At 39.8% G+C, this 24,476-nt stretch overlaps 1 protein-coding gene across 2 annotated transcripts in view; it reads right to left on the minus strand.

Annotated features, from left to right (window-relative positions):
• Positions 1-24,476, minus strand: part of LOC122811674 (zinc finger CCCH domain-containing protein 10-like) — a 3,783,075-nt gene that overhangs the window by 390,891 nt on the left and 3,367,708 nt on the right. For both annotated transcript variants that reach the window (XM_044083671.1, XM_044083670.1), the window contains one exon: positions 13,229-13,323. In XM_044083671.1, coding sequence (XP_043939606.1) covers positions 13,229-13,323 — 95 coding nt within the window. The remainder of the gene's footprint in view (positions 1-13,228; positions 13,324-24,476) is intronic.

A 24,476-nucleotide genomic window follows, 5' to 3' on the forward strand; every position in this document is an offset into this window, starting at 1 on the left:
GGGACCTGCTAAAGGTAGTATCTGCCACACAATTTTGGCTGGATGGAATGTACAATGCCTGAAGCGTCACCTGATATTGGACTGCCAGCTCCCAAGCCTGGAGTGTCAGCCTGCATAGTAGGTAGGATTTTATTCCCCCTGCTTGTTTACATACCAGAGGACAGTCATATTGTCTGTGAACAGCTTTAAAAGTCCTGGGAGAAAGAGAGGATGAAAGGCCTGAATGGCTAGCAGCACTCATCTCTTACACTGATGTGTTCTCTTTGTTGAGATGGGAACTATAACCCTTGTGCTTTCAGGTTTCCAAAAGCTGGCCCCCAGCCCATAACAAAGGCATCTGTAAACAGCTCTTGAACTGGTGGCAGGGGTGCAAATTGAGTCCTGGGTTGATTGACACTTGTTGGATCAACCACTGTAGGTCCCTCTTCAGACAAGAGATGAGAGGAATTGGAAAGACCAGAGGATGCAAATGCTGGATCCAAATTGAATTTAGGAACCACTGGAGTTTTCTCATGTGAAGTTTGGCAAAGGTAGCACTGGAATAGTGGAACAGAGGAAGAGAGACTCTCATGAGGTTTGTCTGAATCCTGCACCCCAGGAAGATGTGATCCTCAGAGACAGTGAGAACGGATTTTTGTGGTTTATGATGAATCCCAGATGCTGTAGAAGAGACATGGCAAACTCTCTGGCTGAAATGTTGTAAAGAAGCAGAAATTTTAGGATGTGAGGTCCTGTGCCTTCTGAGGAGGAAGAAAGACTCTCACAAGGTCTGTCTGAATCCTGCACCCCAGGAAGATGTGGTCCTGAGAGGGGGTGAAAATGGATTTTTTTGTGGTTTATGGTGAATCCCAGAAGCTGTAGAAGAGACATGGCAAAGAGGATGTTTTGCTCTAGGATCTCTGGGGTGGTTGACACAAAGAGTAGATCATTCAGGTAAGGGAAAACATGAATGCCCTGAAGCCTGCAGTAGACAATCACAGGGGCCAGACATTTTGTAAATACCCTTGGTGCAGTAGAAAGTCCAAAGGCCAAGGCAGAGAACTAAAAATGCCAGGACGCCACAGAGAAATGTATAAACTTCCTGTAGTTGGGGTGGATGGGAATGTGTAGGTATGCATCGTTGATATCTAAGGAAGTCAAGAAGGCTTGTGGCAGAATAAAGGGGAACAAGATTTGAAGAGTTAACATACAGAAGGTGGGTATCTTCATGAAGGTGTCGAGATGAAACAGATCCAAAATGGGTCTCCAAGAACCATCCTTTCTGGGCACTAGGAACATTCTGGAGTAGGAAACCTCTTCCTTTTTGGTCTTGAGGAACTTCCTGAATGGTCGGTCCCTTGTCTCCGCAAGGTCTAGCAGTGCCTCTGAAAAGGAGGGTAGCTGCTCCTTTGGTGGTTGAGAGATGCCCCCAAAGGAAGGCAGGGAGTCCTATACCAGAAAGTATCCTTTTTGAATGATAGACAGAACTCTGGAGTCTTGAGCTATGCTTTCCAGACTAGCAGAGACACAGATAGCTGCTGGGAAAGGGGAATGTGAGTGAGGTGGTTTGGGCAGTCAGAGGGAACCAGGCTTGTCAGGAAAGGGCTGCATCTGAGACAGAGTTCAGGAGCAGCCCTGAGCTGCTGAGGCCTCCTACCATCCTTTTTTGTTTTAGGTGGAGGAGGGCAGGAGTGCCCCAATACAAAGGCAGTTTTTGCTGGGTAACTTTGTTGAAATTTAGGCACTGCGGAAACAAAGATGTGTTTCAATTCCTGCAATTCCTTTCCCTTTTCCTGCAGAGATTTAAATAAGTTAGCAGCTGCAGGGCCAAACAATGCAGAGTTGTCCAAAGGGGCATCCATAAGTTTAGATTTAATGTCGTCTGGTAATGGCTGGAACCGTAACCAGGAGAATCTTTTTAAGACACACCCAGAGGCAGCTGCCTTGGCAGAAGCTTCTGCAGCATCACAGCTGCATTTGATGGAGTGGTGGGCTACTTGTGAGGAGGCTCCAAGCATGTATGCAGCCAAAGTTTTATTCTTTTGAGTCCGGTAAGTCAGAAATTACCTGAGAGGGTTGAGACAGAAGCTATACGGCAAATTTGGTCATGTGTGTTTGGTAATTGATGGGTCTAAATGCCCAGGTGCCAAAAATGCACACTCTCTTGCCCAGCCTTTCCAGGATCCTGCTGCTGAAGGAAAGAGAGGTTGAAGGCAGTAATATGGATGGTTTGTCTGAAGCCAATGAAATAACCGATGGGTCTGCTGAAGGACATTTAAGCAGAAACTTGCAGTCCTCGGGAACTCTGTAAAATCAGTCAGGCTTCTTAGGCACAGGAGGCTGGGAATCGGGGGTCTGGGAAGCAGAGGCAAAGGCGTCTAGAAAAGCAGGTAACACTGAAGAAACAGCTGAAGGGCTGAGTGATTCCACCTGCAGAAGGTTGTTATATCTCTTTTGTACTTCAGATACCCGAGTGCTACCCCATTTTAAATGATCTCTCATTATGACTAATCTCTCTCCAAAAGAAAGTTATTCCATGGGTGAGTCAGTTCCATTGGAGTCCTCCTCTGGGGAGGTGTGGGGAGTGGATCTATGAGAAATAGGCCAGAAATTCCTCTTCTAGGGATGAATCTTAATCTGAAGAAACCTCCTCCCTAACCCTTTTATGTGAAGCAGCTGTGCACAGGGTGGGGCAGGGACTGAAATACCCAAAGGGGGCTTAAGGGCAAGAAGGGCCTTGAAAAGGCCCTGGGCAAATTGTTCCCAATCACTGTGAGGGTCCTTTGGAAGGGACAAGTGTTTAGACTTCTGCTGCTTCTTTTTTGATGGTCTGCCCTGTGTAACATAGGAGGCCCAGACATAGGCCTACATTCAATAATATCAGAATGAATTTCCTCCCATACCAGGATCTGAGGTATCCCCTTAGGGTCTTTGGTTATCATAAGTCTCAGTTCTCCCTGTACATCTAAGGCAGATGCCTGCTCAGCCTCTGAAGACATGCCTGTGGTCAGATCCAAGACGGCCTCAACATCGGGCTCAGCCTGTGAACCAGAATCAGGAACCATACGTATTTCTCCTGGCTCTCATCCACCTCAGGAGAGATGTCCATGATAACAGATGCACCAGAAACTTCAGGCTTCGGCTTTCTGGCCTTCCATTTTGAGATCGACTTGACCTCAGGTCCCAAAGATCCCTCCACTGTGCTTTTAGCTAGTAAGTTTAAGCTGTGGTTTTCAAAGTAAATGGCTAAGGAGGAAAGTTTACTTCTTAGGGTCTTGGGCACACAGGCCTGACAAATGGGACAGGACTTCGGGTCGTGGGTACGCCCTAAGCAGAACTGGAGATGGCTATCTTTACATGGAATTTGTCTTCCACACTGGCATTTGCCTTTTTTGAATGACATGATCCCTACCACAAAACAGTAGCAAAAGAAACATTTCCCCAACGGGGCACTTATATGAGAAAATTGCTGGAACACAGCTAATGGCTCGGTGAGCAGACCCATGTTCGAAGGTGGGATTCAGACTGGCAGCAGATATGTTCTGAGGTCAGTGCATGTGTAGCTCACTTTTATGGCCAACGTACACATGCACTGCACAGCAGTGAAAGACTGTCCGACATTGGCAGAGAACTCCCTCATGTAAAGAATACTGCAACAGATGAATAGGAGGACATCACCCCTTTCTTTATCGGATTTAGCTCTGACCCACATATTACTCAAAAATATTTACAACTTTTTTTCCATACTAATCAGGAATCCATATACAACACCAACATATCCTAAATTCTCAAATATATTCACATGTATCATATATGTGTATATGTTTTACATAAGTCGAATGAAACGTATCCACATTCAATCAATAATCTCCCTTTCAGCAAACTTCACATCATAACACTTATTTCTATCTCAGAAAAATAACCACCATCACACTCTTACTATTTCCAAAACTGAAACTTTTTCATTATTCAATATCAGTCTCACATTGTTTAACTCCTTTTGTAGTGCCAATAAGCACTTTCTTCATCCGCACATTATTTCCAGTCACCAATACCAAGTCATTAGCAAATACCATAAAAGTAGGTATTCTAACACCCAAACTTTCTACGGTGCTTTTCTCAGCTGCCCCTTGTTGCAAACTTCTAACAGCAGCATTTGCAAACAATGTAAACAACATTCCACAAAATGTTTTACCCCACTTTTGTATGCTAATAGTTTTACTTAACCACACATTAACCATAACCTTGGTAGAAATACATAAATAAACTGATTCTAGTAAGCTAAGGTACACAGTTGTTCTACCCTTATTTTTATGCTAATGGTGTCATTTAACCACCCATTAACCATAACTCATTACAAGTATATAAATAAATTGAGATCAAATAAATTAATCTTTTTTCCAAACCATACCCCCCAAATATTTTCAACATACTGTCATGCACCATACTGTCTTAAGCTTTTTCTGCATCATACATACTACCACCTTATATTTAACTTTTTCTCATTATACAATTACTCCTATGAAAAAAATCAGTTATTCCTTTATTTGCTTCACCTCCATACCATACATTCCTTCATCTGCCATGTAATGTAAATTTTTCACCATTCTCTTTTACAAAAATTTGATAAACTTATAATAGTATTTGTTAATGTCAGTGGTCACCATTTATTATTATGTTACCTTTTTTAAAAAATGAATCTTGTAAGCCCTTCACATACTTTTTGATTTCTACCCATACTGTAACCATTCATTCATAACTTTCAACAATACTTTCTACTGATTCTCCAGCGTTTCAGCATAAATATCAAAACCAAGCCCATATAGTCCTGGACTGCAATTACCATTAACATCTTTTAAAACACTAAGCAGTTTTTTCATACTTACGTCCTTATAAATCTGTAAAGCCACATCCTTAGGAAACATTTTTACTTCTCATTCACTCTTCCTTTCTTCTGGTCCTCACTGTACATTTCCTAATTCACCACTATTTTCATGTCATTCTCTTGATTATTAAAAAATATATATTTTTCCTTTTCCTCCAAAAATGGTTACTCTTTTTTCTTATTTTTTTTTATTAATTTCCAAATTATGTTACAGTTTTTAAACTAGCAAAGTACAGTTGTGTACATTTACCATAAATGTAGATGTTCGAGTGTATTCACTGTTGCAGTCATCACACTTGGGTTATCTGCCTGCAGGTATCCCTCAGTCAGCCCGAATACCAGAGACTCAGTATTTCTGTGAAGGATGCTGTTACTCCAGGACTGACGTCAGGTCGTCAGGGGTATATAAACAGTCAGCTGATGCCATTACATCAGTTTTTCTTGCCCCATATGTCAACAGCCCCCCACAATAGGGAGATAAGTTATGGTGTGGGGAAAACATCACCAGTAAAAAGTAAATACGGGGGGGGGGGGAGTAAAGGCATAGACAGTTTAGAGAGAGAGAGAGAGAAACCAGGGGGCTGGAGGGAGGGAAACCAGGACTGCAACAGTGAATACACTTGAACATCTACATTTATGGTAAGTGTACACAACTGTACTACATTCTTCGTGTTTCACTGTTGCAGTCATCACACTTGGGTAGACTCCCAAAGCTGAAGAAGGGTGGAGGCAGTCAAGAAGAGTAAGGGCTGGCTATAATGCCTTGCAGGACTGCTGTTGCAAAACCTGCCCTGGATTTGGGGAAGCTAGGCAGGTGGTAGTGCTTGTTGAAGGTGTGTACAGAACTCCAGGTAGCAGCTTCCAGGATGTCCCTGGTAGTGACTCCCCTGAGAAATGCTGTAGAGGTAGATGTAGCCCTAGTGGAATGTGTTCTGACCCCCTGAGGGGTTGGTTTCCCATGGTGCTTGCAGCAGAAATGGATGCATGTGCTATCTATTTAGAAATGGTTTGCTTTGAAATGGCCTTGCCCTCTGCCTCTGTTGCAAAGCTAACTAGTAACTGGTCTGACTTTCTGAAGGGCTTAGTCCTATCAAAGTAGAACCTGAGGTGTCTGTGCACGTCCAAAAAGTGCATGATCATTTCCCCCTTATTTTGAGGATTAGGGACAAAGGTTGGTAAATGTATGGATTGGTTCAGAGCCACACTGGACACCATTTTAGGCACAAAGGAAGGGTTTGTCCTGAGGGAAACCCTGTCAGCATGGAAAATAATGAACGGTTCCACAACCATAAGTGCTTGTAGCTCAGACACTCTTCTAGCTGAAGTGATGGCCAGAAGCAATGTTGTTTTCCAAGAGAGGAATTTTAATTCTGCTGACGCTGCAGGCTCAAAGGGGGAAAGTGTGAGCTTTTCCAGTACAAAGTTAAGGTCCCAAAGCAGGGGTGGGTGCTCTCCTAGGTGGCCTTAAGTTGTTTGCCCCTCTCAGGAACTGTTTGATAAGGGGGTGCAAGAAGAAAGGTGGTTCAGTGCTGTAATGAGCCAAAATGGCTGAGGCATGTATCTTAATTGAAAAGAAGGACAGGCAATTGTGGGGTAGATCTGCTAAGTAATCCAGGATTAGCGGCAGGGAGGTCAGAGTTGTGTCCTCTCCGTTAGACAAACTCCAGGAGCAGTACCCTTTTCCACTTATCCGCAGAGTATTTTCTTTTACTGGATCTTCTGGCTTCAAGAATAACACCCAGCACCTGCTTGCTTAGGGTTGCTGGGGGAGGATTCATGGGATAAGCCAGGCTGCAAGATTTAGGGTTTGCAGATGCAAAATCTGTCCCTCCTGCTGAGAGAGCAGGGTAGGGTTCTGGTGTAAGTGCCAGGGTGGCACCAATGTCAGGCTGCGCAGGAGTAGGTACCAGTGCTGGAGTGGCCAGTACAGGGCAATCAGAATTGTTCTTGATCTGTCCTGTCTTATTTTGAGTAACACTCGAGAGAAGGGGCAGAGGTGGGAAGGCATAAAGTGAAAGATTTGCCCACTGAAAAGATAGGGCATCCACTTTCCAGGCCCTGCTGTGAGGGTTCCTGGTGCAGACTTTGCTGAGCTGGTGATTGCAGGGGGAGGCAAAGAGGTGCACCTCTGGGGCACCTCATTTCTGAATCAGAAGGTTGAAGGTGCTGGGCTCTAATTGCCACTCGTGTGGGTCTAGGAGATTTCTGCTTAAGTCGTCTGCCAGTGAGTTTTGTTTGTCTGGCAGGAATAGAGCTTGCAGATGGACTTGCATGTCCAAGGCCATGCTCCACAGGGCCATGGCTAACCTGCAGAGTGGGCAAGAATGGGTTTCCCCCTGCTTGTTGATGTACCACATAACTGTGGTGTTCTGTTTTTATTAGCAGTTGTCCTGGAGAAAGTAGGGATCTGAAAGCTGTAAGGGCATTCTGCATAGCTAGCATCTCTTTTTGGTTGATGTGCAGATGAATTTAACTTGGGCTCCAGTGGCCCTGAATGCATTTACCGTCCATGTGTGCTTCCCAGGCATAGTCTGATGCATCTGTGGTTAGGGTCTGGGTGGCGTGGGGTTGAGTAAAGGACAGTCCCTTGTTGTGGTTGCATGCTGCTGCCCATCAAAGATACTGTGTCCTTAGACAGGGTATGATAGGAATGACTGTTTCCAGGCCCTGAAAATGTTGGCACCAAAGACTTTTTAAGTACCACTGAAGTTTCCTCATATGCAGTCTGGCATATGGAATTAACAGGATGCATGAGGCCATGAACCCTAGGGCCTGCAGTATTTTCCTTGTGGATAGCTGGGTTCTGGTGGCCATTTGTTTGAAATAGGCTGTCAGACAGACTTGTTTTTCTGAAGTGAGGAATACCATCTGGGATACTGTGTTCAAGCTTGCTCCCAGGAATACAATTTTTTGATTGGGCACCAGTTTTGATTTCTTTTTGCTGATGGTGTAACCCAGGGATGTGAAAAGGTTTTTTACAAATGTCAGGTGCTGCAACAGCAATTCCTGACTGTCCCCCTGAATCAGGCAGTTGTCCAAGTACAGGTAAATTTGGATATTTCTCTGCCAGCAGTAAGCAATGGCTGGAGCCAGTCATTTTGTGAATACTCTGGGAGCAGTGGATAAGCCAAAGGGAAGTGCAAAGAACTGATAATGCATAGATCCGGCCCTGAAACGTAGATATTTCCTGCAGGACTCTCTTATAGGGATGTACGGATAGGCTTCTTTTAAGTCTAGGGCGACTAACCAGGTATCCTTGGCTAGCACAGGTAGAAGCTGTTGCAGGGTAAGCATTTTGAATTTTGGTACCACCAGGAAGGTGTTGAGAATTGGAAGATCCAGGATTGGGTGCTAAGAGCCCTCTTTTCTGGGTACCAGGAAATGTCTGGAATAGAATCCTTGACCTATCTGTTCCGCTGGAACCAGATGAACAGGCCTGATAGAGAGCAGGGATAGGACTTGGTTTTGTGCCTCTGCCCACTGGTTTGGAGGAAGGTCTGGGAACCCTTTTGGGGTTGGCAGAGAATGGAAGTGGAATTTGTACCCCTGGGATACAATGTTGAGGACCCATTGGTCTTTTGTGATGGACATCCAGTTTTTTGCATGAAGGGCAAGTTTTCCTGCTAGGGGCACGAGCAATTATTGGGCAGAGTTGGGGAGTGGAGTAGAGAAGTCATTGTGAGTTCTTTCCGTAGGGAGGTGGCTTACCACTCCCTGTTTTAGGGGTGGGGGCCTCCATTGCTTAGATCTCTGCATACCCTGATACTGTAGTCTGGATGGTCTATTTCCTCTGGGCCTAGTTTGAGACGGCCTGGAGGGGGCTGGAAAGGACCAGTGTTTTGAAGGGCAATGCCTACTGAATCTAGGAGGCTGTACTTGAAAGAATTCTTTAACTGTCTGCATAGATTTCGCTTTTTCTTCCATCTTTAAAAACCTCTTCTGCTTTGGTGCCAAATAAATTGTCCTTGTTCAAAGGAACATCTAGTAATTTCGATTAGATATGGTCTGGCAAGGTCTGCTCCTTAACCCAAGCATGCCTTCTCAGTACAGAACCAGTGACTGCTGCCCTGCAAGATGCTTCTAGGGCATCAAAGCCACACTGCAATGTATGCCTGCTGACTTGGCTTGCAGAGTGCATAAGCTCCTGCAATTCTTTATTTTCTGCAGTGTCTGTAAAGGTTGCTACTTTTTGCTTAAATTCCACAATATGTTGCTGGTACTTCAGTATGTGAAACTGACAATTCAATGCCCTAATGGAAAGAGTTGAAGAAGTATATACTTTCTTACCCCATCTGTCCAAAGCTCTGGAATCCCTGTCCGAAGGGGTGGGATTCTTGGCTGTAGTTGCCTTGATACCTTTAGGCCCTTGGAAAATGATCTCTGGGTCAACAGTAGGATTTTTGAAAAGAAATTTGTGAGAATCAGGTGCTCTGTAGTACCCGTCTGGTTTCCTAGGGGAAGGGGTTAAAGTATCAGGAGTACGACTGGATTCCATAAAGACATCAACAACTTCCAGGACTGGAGGCTACTGCTAAAGGCCTGTGCTGTTTCAAATCTAGAATTTCTCTGGGTCTCTTTTTGGACTGAGGATAGTCTTGGCATTCCCAGTGGAAATGCTCTTAAAGTATGTAAGGTTTCACCAAAAGAAAAATCCTCTGGAGGGGAGGCAGAGGGAATAGATTCCGCTGCATCTGAATCCTCATAGGCAGATAAGGGCATGTCTTCATAATCAGATACCTCAGAGTCATCGGACTCTTGGTCTTTTGAAGTTGCTGGGGACTGGTATCTTTTTGTCTAAGCAGGGGAAGACTGACTTCCCCTAATCAGCATAATAAGGTCTTCTGCCATTGTAAGCATTTGACGTTGTGGCAAGGGAGCAGGTGCATGCGCTTTGGTTGTCAGTTTTCTAGGCATAGCGAGTACTCTTGGACTTAGAAACTCTGTAGTTTTAGACAGAAAAGTCGTCAGTTTGAATCGAACATCGGTAGTGCGAAGAACTGCCTCAGAAGCCGGTGCCTGCTCAGTGGCTCCGGACCCATCCAAGGTAGAGATATCCACAGGTTCCATAGTCAAAGAAGAGTCTTGTGGCATACTGGACTCTGAATGGGTCTTGGTAGAGGCCTGAGAATCCACTGAAGCGGGCATCGGGGACTGCAAAAACGCGCCTCTGACTACCGGCGAACTGGCGACTAGCTTAATGGAAGCGTTGTCAGCAGCTTTGGACCTGTGCGGTCTGTCTCTGTCTTTATCCTTATGTTTTTTCGAAACATCGGTAGTTGGATGCCTTACCAAAGCCATTTAGGAATGTGGAGAGTGAAAGAATTTACCGACAATGAGAGCCCAATGACGAATGGTTCAGGCGTTACGGCACAAAACCGACACTGAGGTACATCATGGTCTGGGCCTCAACAGGTGACACAGTAGGAATGAAAATCTCAGTGTGGTATTTGCTTTCCACAGGCAAGACAATTGTTAACTTTTTCTGACATCGGTTAGAGCAAGAAAAAAAAGATCCCCAATGGGGTACTTAGCTTTAGACGACTTCAGGATGATTCAATTCGTAAATGAAAACTCAGGTAGTGGCCAACCGGCACTTGTGAACTGCTTCTGCTTCGGGCTCCTCGGCAAGAAAGACTGATGTAATGGCGTCGGCTGCCTGTTTTTATACCCCTGATGACCTGACGTCAGTCCTGGAGTGACAGCATCTGACGCAAAAATTCTAAGTCTCTGGTATTCAGGCCAACGGGTCTATACTGAATCACCAAACGCTTAGAAAAGCGAACGCTGATTCATCGACCCCATGTAAGCGAAAGCTTACAATCTCGAACACTCAGAACAGCGATTATTTCCCCAGGAAAAAAAATCGTTGTTCCGAGAAACACACACACACACACAACACATGCACACCACAAACTATTTCTAATGTGGGGCTTTGCCCCCCCCTACTTACATATACCAACTCCGAGACCGCACTACAGTAACGAAGAAGGCAAAATACCTAAGGAGGCCAAGCGATTTCTTTCCCAGGGAAAGAATTCACTTATATGCCACTTTGGTATTTGCTGTTTCACGCTATAAAGTTCGATCAAGACGCATTCGAAAGAATGCGTCTTCGATCAGCTAATAGGGAACCGGGCTGACTGAGGGCTACCTGCAGGCAGATAACCCAAGTGTGATGACTGCAACAGTGAAACACAAAGAACATCAAATGTTACAATAGGATCATAAGTACAACGGGAAAACAGAAATATAGAAACTAATAATTACAATGAAATTACTATTATAACAATAAAACAACAATTTAATAGGTGTCTAATCAACTTGAATGAAGTGGTTGTTTCTATGATGTAATCAAATCATTTCATTTAGAAATGCTGTCTATTTTCTCCAAGGTTTCCATTACAGTCAACCAAGTATTGAGATATGATGTTGTTCTGTTGATTCCGTTCTTTAGTGTATTGATGTCCATTTGACCAACAGTCAAAGTACGATTCTTAAATCCCTTAAATGAAGGAGAAGACTGCTTTTTCCAGTTAATGGTAATTATCTTTCCGGCTATGATTAGTAAAGTCCAAAGAGTTGATGGTCTATTTCTTGAAACACATTTAAGTGTAGGGGAGTTGAACAATACCAATGATTTAATTTAAAATTATCATTAAATATAATCTGAAAAATAATTTATATTATTCCAATAAGTATCTAATTTTTTTACAGTCATAGAAAACATGTTCCCTGTTTGCTTTTAATTTTTTTTCACATCTCCAACAAATATCTTCACTGTCGAACATTAGAGCTATTTTATGCAGAGTAAAAAAACTTCTATGTGTGAATCCCCATGAGAACAACTGCCAATGAAGTGACAGTCTAGTGTGTTTTGAAGACATTAGAATAGATTTTTTCTCATCATCCTCTGGGGGATATCCATTTACCACTGAAAAGTAATTCCAGTAAGAATCTTTGTGATATATTTTCACTTTTTTGATAATTTTATAAATGTTAGACACATATCCATTCCCCTGGAAAGGTTGATTTGTTATGAATATAATGTATTCAATTAATTTAGGTATGTTTTGCCTAACTGAAATTTGCATTATTTCTATTTTATTTAATAAGAATTATCTCAGTGTTTGTAGGGTTGGCCACATATCATTACTTATATCATGTTTATCTATGAGATAGGTAGTAGATAGGACCTTGCCCATTTCTATTACTTGATGCCAGAATATTACTTTTCCTTGTTTTAAGATTTCCATCTTAGTTTGAAGAGTTTCAAAATGATTAAAAGTGTAAGCTAATGGAAAAAAACAGAAATACCCAAGACTTAATAGTAGGTTTAATACTCAATTTTTTTTTAAAATACGGATAGTGTATGATTTATATAAAGTGATGGAACTTTATTGTTTTTGTTTTCTAATACATATGATTTTAGAGTCCAACAGAAGATATTTGGTAAGAAGAATAAATGATCTTGAATATGCATTTGCATAAAGTCTAAACAAATCTGTTCATGTAGTAGTTTCCATATAGAGGAATATGATGGATTAAGCCATAGGGTAATATTTTTAACAGCAGCAGATAGGGCATATGTCTCCATGTCCGGAAGGTTAATTCCTCCATCTTCCCAATTTGGCAAGTGATTGTTTAGAGCAATTCAAGGTTTATTTGGGTGCCATAGAAATGTTAATATCATTTTATTATATTTTTGTAGTATGTGTTTAGGTGGTGGTAGTGAAAAAACTTGAATAAGATATAATATTTTGGAAAAAATAATTGATTTAGTCAAGTATAGTCCTCTATTGTGAACAGATATCTGTTCCAGTTAGTCATCACTGTTTCTATTCTGTTAATTACATTATTAGTTAAATATAAAAATGGTTACTCTCTTCACTTATCATGGAACAAACATTTTTCTTTATATAACAAGTCTTTTATATGTTTTAGATTTATCTTATATAATTCTCTTTCCACAATTATTCTCTTCTCCACATGACTATGCTTCCTCATAAGCATTTAAGCAACTTTTATATTTCGATGTATTTACTCAACAGCGCTCCCATGAGCTACAAAAAGGATATACAGGGAAAAATGAATAGGGGACTTTCAGCGGTGCCATAGCCAAATTTCTACAGTGAGCACAAAACAACATGCTGGGTCTCCCATGAAAGGAGGCCACAAGTCTAGTGGAACTAATCTGATCAACAAAGCATGAATGAACGAATAAATAACACAATGAAATGAGCTACCACTAAAAGAAGCAAATATAAAACCCTGCTTAAACTGCATTAAATAAATACCTAAAATTTTAGGTACAGTGAGCAAAATAACTTTCTGAAGTAAAACCAGGATAAAGCATAGAGTACTTACCCTGCCTTCCAGATATCCTCAATGTAATTCTTGATTAATGTCAGAATTCCATCAATCCAAGTCCAGAAAGAAAAGCCCCTACTTGGCATATTTTCCTGCAACATATGCAACATAAGTTCAAGGGTTATTTCTATTACAGACAGTTCAGAAGCAGACCAATATATACACACACAGGCAGACAGCAGTCAGATATATAAGTAAACAAACTTGTACAGACAGATCTGGTCTGCAGAACCAGCAAATTTGTGATATATAAATACAAACACTTCCTGTTCAACTATTTAAGAAAGTCAGTCCAAAAATGAAAAAAAAAATGTTTCACTGAAGCAGAGAGAAGGAAGAGAGTCAACCACCAAATTTCTGAAAATCTTTCAGCCAACAAGTCCATTTCATTTGGATATCTAGCAAGCATATCATGCCCTATTCTGATAAAAAAAAAAAAAAATGTTTAGCAATTTTCATGATTAGCTTGATCTTGCTGTTGAAATTTCTTGACATAATAACTAAGGGAATACTCCCAAGAGAACGAGTCAGGGTATTAAATAAAAATTAACTAACGTATGAGATGATGTATGTAAAGGTCACTCGGACAACATGGCTCGGTTCATCATTTCCAACAACTCAGTATCCAGCACCCCCTTTTTTTTTGTAATTCTAGTCTTTAAAGGCAAGCAGACAGACTACTCTGATGTAACTCCCATAAACTGACCTCCTAGCCACAACGAAGCACCATGCTTGCAAATTGAGAAACAAAAATGATGTGGCACCTAGACTGCTAACAAACAAAATGTTGGTATATATTTCCCCAACTTACAGAGAACTTTAATAGCTAAAGCGGGCTGGAGAGGCTGCCTGCCTGCAGATAGACAGTAGGAAGGTATTCTGACCTAGCAAGGAGGATCCTCTCATAATCAAATGATATAGTATGAAAGAATGTTACATCTAACACTGAGGATCTTTCTTGCTGGGTCTAATGGCTGGGGACAAATTCTACCTAAGAAGCCACCAGGCAAGAGAGGTCATAAGACCACAGCAAGCCCACTTTTAAAGTCATCATCAAGATGACAATGGTTGAGGAAAGGAAGTACCTCAGACCAATGCTTGCAGCACTGACAACAGCAAAGGCCAATGAACAGGTGCAGCTACTTAATGGTGAAGATAATGAAACTGTTAATCTACTATGAAATACCTATTTGGCAAAAGTCAGTTCTACTCCTGCAGCCAGCTGAATGAACCACAAATCAGTCCTAAATGAGTGCAGTCACTTAAAAGGAAAACTGACCAGGCATTGCACCCCCGGAAGTAAAAGGCCTTTTTTCTCTCCCTTAGTTGCTATGCAAGGAAGAAAACAGGAGAGGAATGAATTGGTTAAAAGGCAAAATTTATACCACCTTTTACAAAGCAGGACTGAGGTAGGGGAAGAAAACTTCATAAAAAAGAAACCTTTTCTGAAAAAAGCAAGTGTATTTTTATCTCTGACTGAATAAGAACAAATTAACTACATGATATAACTATTTTAGAGATATGATCATAAACTTCTAAGTACTGCCAGTAGTGTTGCATAGCCATCTGGCTGCTCTGAATTTTTTTTTAAATATTCACAACAAACCTCTACAGCTCTTTCCTCTAGTGGACAAATTCAGTATACATCTGAATCACATGAATGCAGACTAATTGTAACTCCAATATATACTGAATTTGTAAGGCAAGAAAAATGAAATGTATGCGTGTTGTGAACTGTATGGCAAAAAAAGAGCAGCCACAATACTACATAAGACTGTTGTATCAAGCAATACAGAGTTATATCTCTGAAACCATCAGAAATTTTCTAGAAAATCTCCCTCAAATAATGGCAAGACTCAGCAGAAAGCACTTAGTCAGTGACTTCAGGCATTACAACATTTTATTATAAAATAATGTCTACTACTGCATATGAGCCTACACAAGGGGAAGCGGTAAATACATGTAGTTCTGGTAAAGTGACAGCTTAATATAAACATATTCGAGACATTTTCCAAAAAAAGTTAAACACAAATACGACCAAGAAAAGCTACTGCAACACACTAGAATTTATTGTTACATTAAACGCTTTCTTCCGCAAAATGTTTGGACTTCATCAGAATAACAGTTAATTCACTAAAAAAATAAATAAATAAATAAATAAATTAATTAAACACATAAATAAATAAATAAAAACAACAAATGCCGCCACTATGGATAAACTTCACCCTCTCCAAAGCAAGCCTTAACAGCAACAGTATATTTCGAAACTGGAGATGAGAAGACCATGGCACAAAATATCCAAAATTTTATTGTGCAAATGATTTCAAGATAGTAGTAAAACAGATAAAACCACTGAGCGCTTTCACATTAACAAGATGCTTCATCAGACTTCATTCACATTGCACATCACTTCCTGCTTAAATACAATGTCTAGGCAACATGTTAATGGGATAATTAGATAATTATCCTCTTAAAAACATTAACACATTCATTTATATAAAAAACTAAAATTAAATTAGTTAAACCTCTTAGCAACCAATAGTGGTTTTATTGAGGCCCTTTCATTAAGCCCAGGCAATTTATCAGCTTGTAGTTCAATTATCCAATATAATTCATTCTGTTCAGTAATATTTTTCTTATCTCCCAACCTTAGATTATAACCTATACAATGTATAGCCATTTATTGAAATGTATGAGTATTATTTGACATTATATGTTTAGCTAATGCACTTCTTTCAATGCCTCCATTTTGAATGGCTGAAAGATGCTCTCTAACTCTGTCACGAAGAGACCTATTTGTCATCCCCACATAATATGAGTGACAATCATTACATACTGCCAAATAAATCAAATCATTTGTGGCACACGTAGCATTTAGTCCAAATTCATACCTAACATTGGTTATAGGGTGTATGAAACAATTGTCTGGACTTAATACCTTACATATATTGCACTTCCCACATGGTCTCAAATACAGTTTAAATATTTCTTTCATTGCGTGTGACTGTTTATTTGAGTTACATAATAGTCTCTTTAGGTTCTTTTTATTCTTATACCTAAAGCAAGGTACATTACCCACTATCTCTTATTTGTGCATCAGATTGCAAAATAAACCAGTTCCATTTCATAATATCTCTTATCTTGTCAATATTACTAGAATACTGCAAACTAAGTGAGGTTCTATTTGTGTCATAATTGGACTTTCTTATATTGTTTCCTGAAACACTGATTTCAGACATAATGTTATTCATATATGGTCTGGCTACAGTTTCCCTTAAATTCTCTACATGTTTATGATTTGAGTCTATTTCTTTCAATGTATATTTACGTTCAACCAATTCTTCTCTAAAGGTATCCAGGTGCATTCGGAATGCCCCCTCATCAGTGTTCAATCTAGATATATGCATTCCTTGTCCCCTTAATTAAATTTTTGTAAATATAAGATGGATGCATACTGTCGCATGATAAAATATTTCTACGACAAGATTTCTTATGCACAGTAGTACAGAAAACACCATCCTGATCCTTCATAATAGCATCAAGAAAATCTATCATTACCTTAAAAGGTATATCTAGATTGAACACTGATGAGGAGGCATTCCGTACGAACCTGGATACCTTTAGAGAAGAATTGGTTGAACATAAATATACACTGAAAAAAATAGACTCAAATCTTAAACATGTAGAGAATTTAAGGGAAACTGTAGCCAGACCATATATGAATAACATTATGTCTGAAATCAGTGTTTCACGAAACAATACAAGAAAGTGGAATTATGACACAAACAGAACCTCACTTAGTTTGCAGTATTCTAGTTATATTGACAAGATTAGAGATATTGTGAAACGGAACTGGTTTATTTTGCAATCTGATGCACAAATAAGAGAGAAAGTGGGTGATGTGCCTTGCTTTAGGTATAAGAATAAAAAGAACCTAGAGAGACTATTATGCAACTCAAACAGTCACACGCAATGAAAGAAATATTTAAACCTTATTTGAGACCATGTGGGAAGTGCAATATATGTAAGGTATTAAGTCCAGACAATGTTTTCATTCACCTTATAACCAATGTTAGGTATGAATTTAGAGTAAATGCTACGTGTGCCACAAATTATTTGATTTATTTGGCAGTATGTAATGACTGTCACTCATATCATGTGTGGAAGACAAATAGGTCTCTTCGTGACAGAGTTAGAGAGCATCTTTCAGCCATTCGAAATGGAGACATTGAAAGAAGTGCATTAGCTAAACATATAATGTCAAATAATACTCATACATTTCAATTCATGGTTATACATTGTATAGGATATAATCCAAGGTTGGGAGATAAGAAAAATATTACTGAACAGAATGAATTATATTGGATAATTGAGCTACAAGCTGATAAATTGCTGGGCTTAATGAAAGGGCCTCAATAAAACCACTATTGGTTGCTAAGAGGTTTAAGTAACTTGATTTTAGTTTTTTTATATAAATGAATGTTTTAATGTTTTTAAGAGATTAATTATCTAATTATCCCATTAACATGTTGCCTAGAGATTATATTTAAGCAGGAAGTGATGTGCAATGTGAATGAAGTCTGATGAAGCATCTGGTTGATGTGAAAGCGCTAACTGGTTTTATCTGTTTTACTACTATCTTGAAATCGTTTGCACAATAAAATTTTGGATATTTTGTGTCATGGTATTCTCATCTCCAGTTTCAAAATATACTGTTGCAGTTAATTCTCTAAGCCAGCTTAAATGTCATTAAAATGTTACATGACTGCCCCATAATTAAAACACCAACCTTCTTAAAGGTCCCCCTCCTCTATGTACATAAACATATAACCAATAACCTGCCAAAATACAATGAATCAAATTATTATATGTACCACTGAAAATTTGTTTGTGTCTTTTGGCTTTTCCCGGTTAGGGGTCGCCACAGCGGAACTCCGGTCCACTAATGATTGGCAGTTGATTTTACGCATGCGGCTTGCCAGGCCTGACGCACAACCTTCAACGAAGGTACGCCCATTCACGTATGTCTCCACGCAGAAGACGCTCTAGCTGAGAACCGAACCGGACAGCCTCTTACTGTGAGGCGACAATGCTACCTATATGTAGCACTGAAAATAAAAAATAAAAATAAAAGTAATAAAAAACAAATCTAATCATTACTACTAAAATACACTTATTATTAAGCCATTAAATTGCAAACATCGATTTTTATTTTAAGTGGCTCGCTATAGAGATGGTATCATTATGCCCTGGTCTATTCCCAGCATTACATCTCAACTGCCATTTGAGTTCCTGATATTCTAAAAATAAATCATTGGGTCCACCTCTTGGTCCCTGATTCACACTGCCAATGGTCATACATTTAAAAACATGAGTCGGAAAACTTTTTATATGCTTATAAATGGCGCTACATTCATCCTTTTTTGCCTATGTCTTATCCATGTTGGTAAATTGTATTTCTGCCTAACAGTGATTCTAGTGTGTTCAGTAGCTCTGGATGCCTTCCATCTTTTTTTCATATTCTGGACATTTGCTATATTCCCCACCATGAACAGAAGCACATGTCAAATGCAGGTAAGACTTTGGCTCCAAATGGAATCTTACTCTTACCGAAAATGATGCCCAGATGCAAAGATAACTGGCTTTAATAATTGGATTAGTAGCAAGTGTCATTCCAGGGGTTTCCTGTATGTGCCACCTTGGGATGAGATGACTGACAGCCCAAATTGCTCCATCAAGGAAAACTTGCACTTTTTGTTCCGCAGACTTTGCATACCTGTCAAAGCACTCACTGCCCTAACAGTACCACTTTTAGGCCAAGCATACCTCCTGAATGTTCGAATATAACAAAATGGCATTTAGTAAGATGTCCCTTCTATTCCTATATTGCAGTATTCTTTATATAAGGAAAGACTGCCATAGGTGGTCCCGACATCCGGCCAGTATATAAAAGCCTTTTACCACTGCAAGGTGTGAGGGACATCGCACATAGACCTGCAGACAGCGTAGGCCATAACAGTGATGTCTGCATGTACCATCCTCAGAACTTCTCTGCTGCAAGTCCAAATGCCATCTTCGACCATTGCGCTGCTCACCCGAGTTGATTCAGATATGTGCCTTGTCGGGGTTTTCCTTTTTACCTTTTGCTACTGTTTTTGTATGAGGTTACATGTCATCCAAGAAGGGCAAGTGCCAGTGTGGCAGACAAATCTGACAAAGACACTCACAATCAGTGCCTTTCTGCTTGGGGCCTAACCACAACCATAAGTCTTGCCCTATCTGTCACAAAGACCCTATGGTGCCACCTTTCCTCTCTTAGCATCTATGATGAAGATTAGAGGCTTAAAAGGTTAGGAGGGTATGTCGGGGCCTTCTGCTGAGCCTGCGAAAAAGGCTAAGAAACTCAAGCCTGTTACTTTGGCTGCATCTCCTGTTTCAGACATCCTTCTTGAGGCTGATGAATGCTTGGAGGTCCATTTGGATACTGCCTAGGATTCCTTTGAGGGTACTGCTTTGAAGGCCGTCAAGGATTCAGCTACTGCCACATCCTTGGAGGTTTTGCAGACATCTACTTTGGATGGTCAGGGGGAACCTAGGCTCACTGTTTCAGAAGTGCCTCAAAGTATCCCACAGATCTTATAAGTAAAAAACCCAAAGAGGCAACGAAATCCAACGGCAAGGAACAGGCAGAATATAGTCAAATAACCCTTTATTGTAAGCGCTTTCGGTAGGGAGGTTCTCCCCACCTTCTTCAGACAAAAATATTACAATAGTAAAATGTCATTACCATATTAAATAGTATAATTGGCAATGACATGACAATAATACCCCAACATTTAAAAAGATATACAACTTTTTCATACTTTAAAACTTATTTACATAAAAAAGTTGGCTCTATAACAAAAAACAATCTGTATAAAAAACACAATTCTGTACAAAAAACAAAAAACAGTTGGTTATAATATGTTTATCTAAAACTAACTCTGTAACTACTGACTAAATAGTCAAAAGGACAAAGCAAGCAGAAAAATGGTGAAAAATAAAAATGCCAAATACAATAAATTATATTATATATATAGAACAAGCTTAATCTATGGAATATGATAAACTTGTCTACAGATATTATACTAAAGTTGAATGATGCTTAAACTCTAGAATAATGGAAGTAACTAACTCTTGCCATATAAAAAGGCTTTGACCATAAATCTAAATGGCAAAAAGTATAATGTAGTGCATTATGACAATTCATCTATTTAATGCCATCAATTTTAAAAAACATTTTATGGACAATATCTCATTAAGGCCAGGAGGCATATAGGCAGCAGTACGAATCTGCCAAAAAGCTTCTTGTTGTTCCAATTTCAACTGCCAAGGGCCCCCCTCTAACATGTGGTTAAACCTGATGTACCACTGCAAAACAAAAGCTATGCTCTGGGTTATTAAATATGTGTTTTGCAAGAGCGTTGTTCAAATCACCTCTTCCCATAGCATATACATGTTCATATATTCTTTTCTTAAGTGGTCTATCGGTTTTACCTATGTAAAAAGCTGGACACTTTTTACATATTGCCGTATAGACCACTCCATTTGAATTACAATTAAAAGAGCCATAAATGGTAAAATTTTTGCCAGCCATATTAATAGTAGAACTAACCAAAATATATTTACAATAATGGCATGTGCCACATCTTTTCATGCCTAACCCCTTCTTATTTGTTTTAGTTTTTGTTCGTTCTAAAAGCTGTTTGAGATTTGGACCACGCCTATAAGTAATCATCGGCTTCTCTCCCAATAATTTGGCCAACTGCTGATCTTCTGAAATGATTCTCCAGTTCTTAAAAATAATGTTATTGATAATATGGGCATCAATATTATAAGTAAAGAGAAAGCTAGTGTTGAACTCTTTGTCATTGTTGCAACTCTTTACAACCATGTTACCCCCACCAAGTAATGGCTCAAAATGTCCAGATTCCCTTTTAGTGTAAACCTCTTGTTTTATATCATCCACAAAAGAATATGGATAACCTCTTGCTAAAAGCATAGATTGGATGTTATCACATTCACTTCTAAAATCTATTAGGTTAGACACCATTCGGGCTGCGCGAACAAATTGTCCCTTCACTACACTTCTTTTTTGGTGTATTGGATGGGAACTATTAAAGTGAAGATAATTATTCGAGAAGGTAGGTTTTCTAAAAATACATGATTTAAACTGTCCAGAATTAAAATCTTTGCTTATTTTCACATCAAGGAAAGAAATTTCACTCAAACCAGTAGCATAAGTGAATTCCAAAAATTCTGTCATGTTTGACATGCTCTCAACAAAAGATGGAATACTATCTAAGGATCCTCTCCACAAAAAGAACATGTCATCTTGGTACTTAGTGTACCAAGTGACATTTTCACGGTAAAGTTCACTTCGAAACATAAATTCATGTTCCCAGTGTGCTAGTACACTGTTTGCAAATGTACATCCACAGGGGGAGTCCATGGCAATCCCTGTTGTTTGTAAATAATAATCATCCTTGAAAATTAAATAATTATTGCCAAGGATAATGTCTAGCAGTGTTTCCACTAAGTACATCTGCTCACTTGGCGCCCCTTTTCCAAGCATGAAATCTGTTGTCCATTGGATTCCTACCCTGTGTGGAATGACCGTGTAAAGATCTTTAATGTCAACTACTAGAAAGATAAGAGTGGGATCAAAGGCGATTCTACCAATATTTTCAAGAAAGCTCCAGGAATCTCTACAAATTTGATCTTCTTGTTTTAACAAAGGTTTAAGAATATTATCAACCAGTTTGGCACACGCATACGTAACTGACCCTCTACCATCCACAATTGGTCTAAAGGGGGGGTCAGTTAAATTTTTGTGTATTTTAGGTGTGCCGAACAAAGTTGGAATCCTTGGAGCTGTCATTGTCAAATATTGTAATAAATCAGAATCTATAGTGCCTTCGAGAAAAAAGTCATCCAGTATTTCTTTGATTTTCTTATTTGCAGTGTTAACCTCTTTAAAACTAGAAAGAATATAGGGGCCTAAGATATTCTAACATTTTATTTTCATATTCAAAATTATCCATGAATATCAGGCCACCACCTTTATCAGGTGCCATAACTCTAATATGGCATTCATTGAGTAAATCAATGAATGCCAACTCAGAGCCATTAATGTTCAATCCAGCCCGTATCTTATTACCAAAAGGATGAAACTGTTTGTTAGTCATTGCTCTAAAATCCAATTCACACATCCTCTCAAACATGTTGAGAGTATTATTAAGTGGTGGATTGAAAATACTGGATACTCTGTGCGTATTAAGTAAAGAGGGGGTATTTCCTAAAAGTGCCATAAGATTGAGTTTACGAACGTACAATTTTAAATCCATAATGGTACTGACAAGATTACAATTTTTATCAGGGACGAACGACAGACCCTTAGCAAGAAATTCAATAATACTAGCATCTATTGTTAATATAGTATAATTATAGACTTTAAAGTCCCCATTACTATTAAGTAAAATGGTTGGCTTTTGCTCAAAAGGTGGTATGTTATTACTATCATCTTGTCCTGGGACTAACGCCTGCGCTGATTGCCCCTTTTCTTTTTTTGATTGCGTCCCCGGTAATTGTTGTTCGTTGTGGTGTTCCTGGTGGTGGTACCTCTCTGAAAACCCTGATTACTTTCAGCTACATTGTCATTCTCATCACAACCCTGACCATCAGTGTTGTTACCATTCCTCCCCTGATAGTTGTTATTTATCCCGTTGTTCCTGATACGCTCACTTCTCCGAACTGGTTGTGGTTCGTTTTCTTCCCCAGCAACCATAACATTAACATTGGATTCATTTAACCCTCCCTCTGATGGTTGTCTCCAGGCAGCAACTTGGCCAGGTGGAGGTGGGGGGTAAGCCTTATTATTTTGGTATTCCATGATGTCCCTGTCTATTTTTCACCATTTTTTCAATAGCAACTTCAATACTAGATAGTACTCTTTGATAATCAAACTTATATCTACTAAAGTCAGCATGTCCTTGTAAAAAAGTTTCTAACTTAATCAAGTCTTCCTGTAGTGAATTAACTTCAACCAAATAGTGTTTTACAAGACACTCCATAAAATCAATGCCCTGTTTATCAAACATGTTTATGAGTTCTTTATGAAACTCTGAATTCCTTATTGTGCCTGCTGGGTAACGCCATTGGCGCAAACCTTTGGGCACAATATGTTTATTTACACATTCACGGAGATATGAAATCTCAAGCTGCAGTTTCCTGCAGAGAAACAGTTTTAAATCAAACAGGTTTAATTCGTCAAGAAACAAACTCACCCTCTCTTCCTGTGTATGTGCACCGTTAATATGTCCATTTGAAAAAAAGTCATTGTTAGCCAAAAAGGAAGACAGTCTTGGTAGTGAGATCGTATTAGGAGTTCTATCTAATAAACTAGAATTGTTGTTCTCAATTACAGTATTCCCATTGAAGGCGACACAGATCTTAGTTTGGGAGGATGTCCTGACGGGGGGGTACACAGGGTAGGCCTACATCGGGGCCCCTCCACCTTACACAAACCTGATGTCCACCTAAAAAACAAACCGAAAACTAATCATGGTTCAGTCTTTCTGTTTAATGCCTTCATGGCTTTAAGACCTCTCTCAGGGGTCTCCTCTCTAACTTCCTCCCCTCACAAAAGGGTTAGGAAAAGTATAGTTGTGTACACTTACCATAAATGTAGATGTTTGAGTGTATTCACTGTTGCAGTCATCACACTTAGGTTATCTGCCTGCAGGTAGTAGTCGGCCCGAATACCAGAGACTTAGTATTTCTGCGTTGGTTGCTGTTGCTTCAGGACTGACGTCAGGTCGTCAGGGGTATAAAAACAGGCAGCTGATGCCATTACATCAGTTTTTCTTGCCCCAAATGTCAGGAGCCCCCCAAAAGGGAGCTAAGGTATGGTGGGAAAATCACCACCAGTAAAAAGTAAATACCAATATCCCTGTAAGGGGTGAGTAATAGAGAGAGAGAAGGGGGCTGGAGGGAGGGAAACCAGGACTGCAACAGTGAATACACTCGAACATCTACATTTATGGTAAGTGTACACAACTGTACTATGTTCTTCATGTTTCATTGTTGCAGTCATCACACTTGGGTTGATTCCCAAAGCTGAAGAAAGGGTGGAGGCAATCAAAAAGAGTTGGGGCTGGCTAATATGCCCTGCAGGATTGCAGCTGCAAAACACACCCTGGATTTG

Source organism: Protopterus annectens, chromosome 9.part0, assembly GCF_019279795.1.
Source record: "Protopterus annectens isolate FY-2018-M chromosome 9.part0, PAN1.0, whole genome shotgun sequence".
In the NCBI taxonomy this organism is placed as follows: domain Eukaryota; kingdom Metazoa; phylum Chordata; order Ceratodontiformes; family Protopteridae; genus Protopterus; species Protopterus annectens.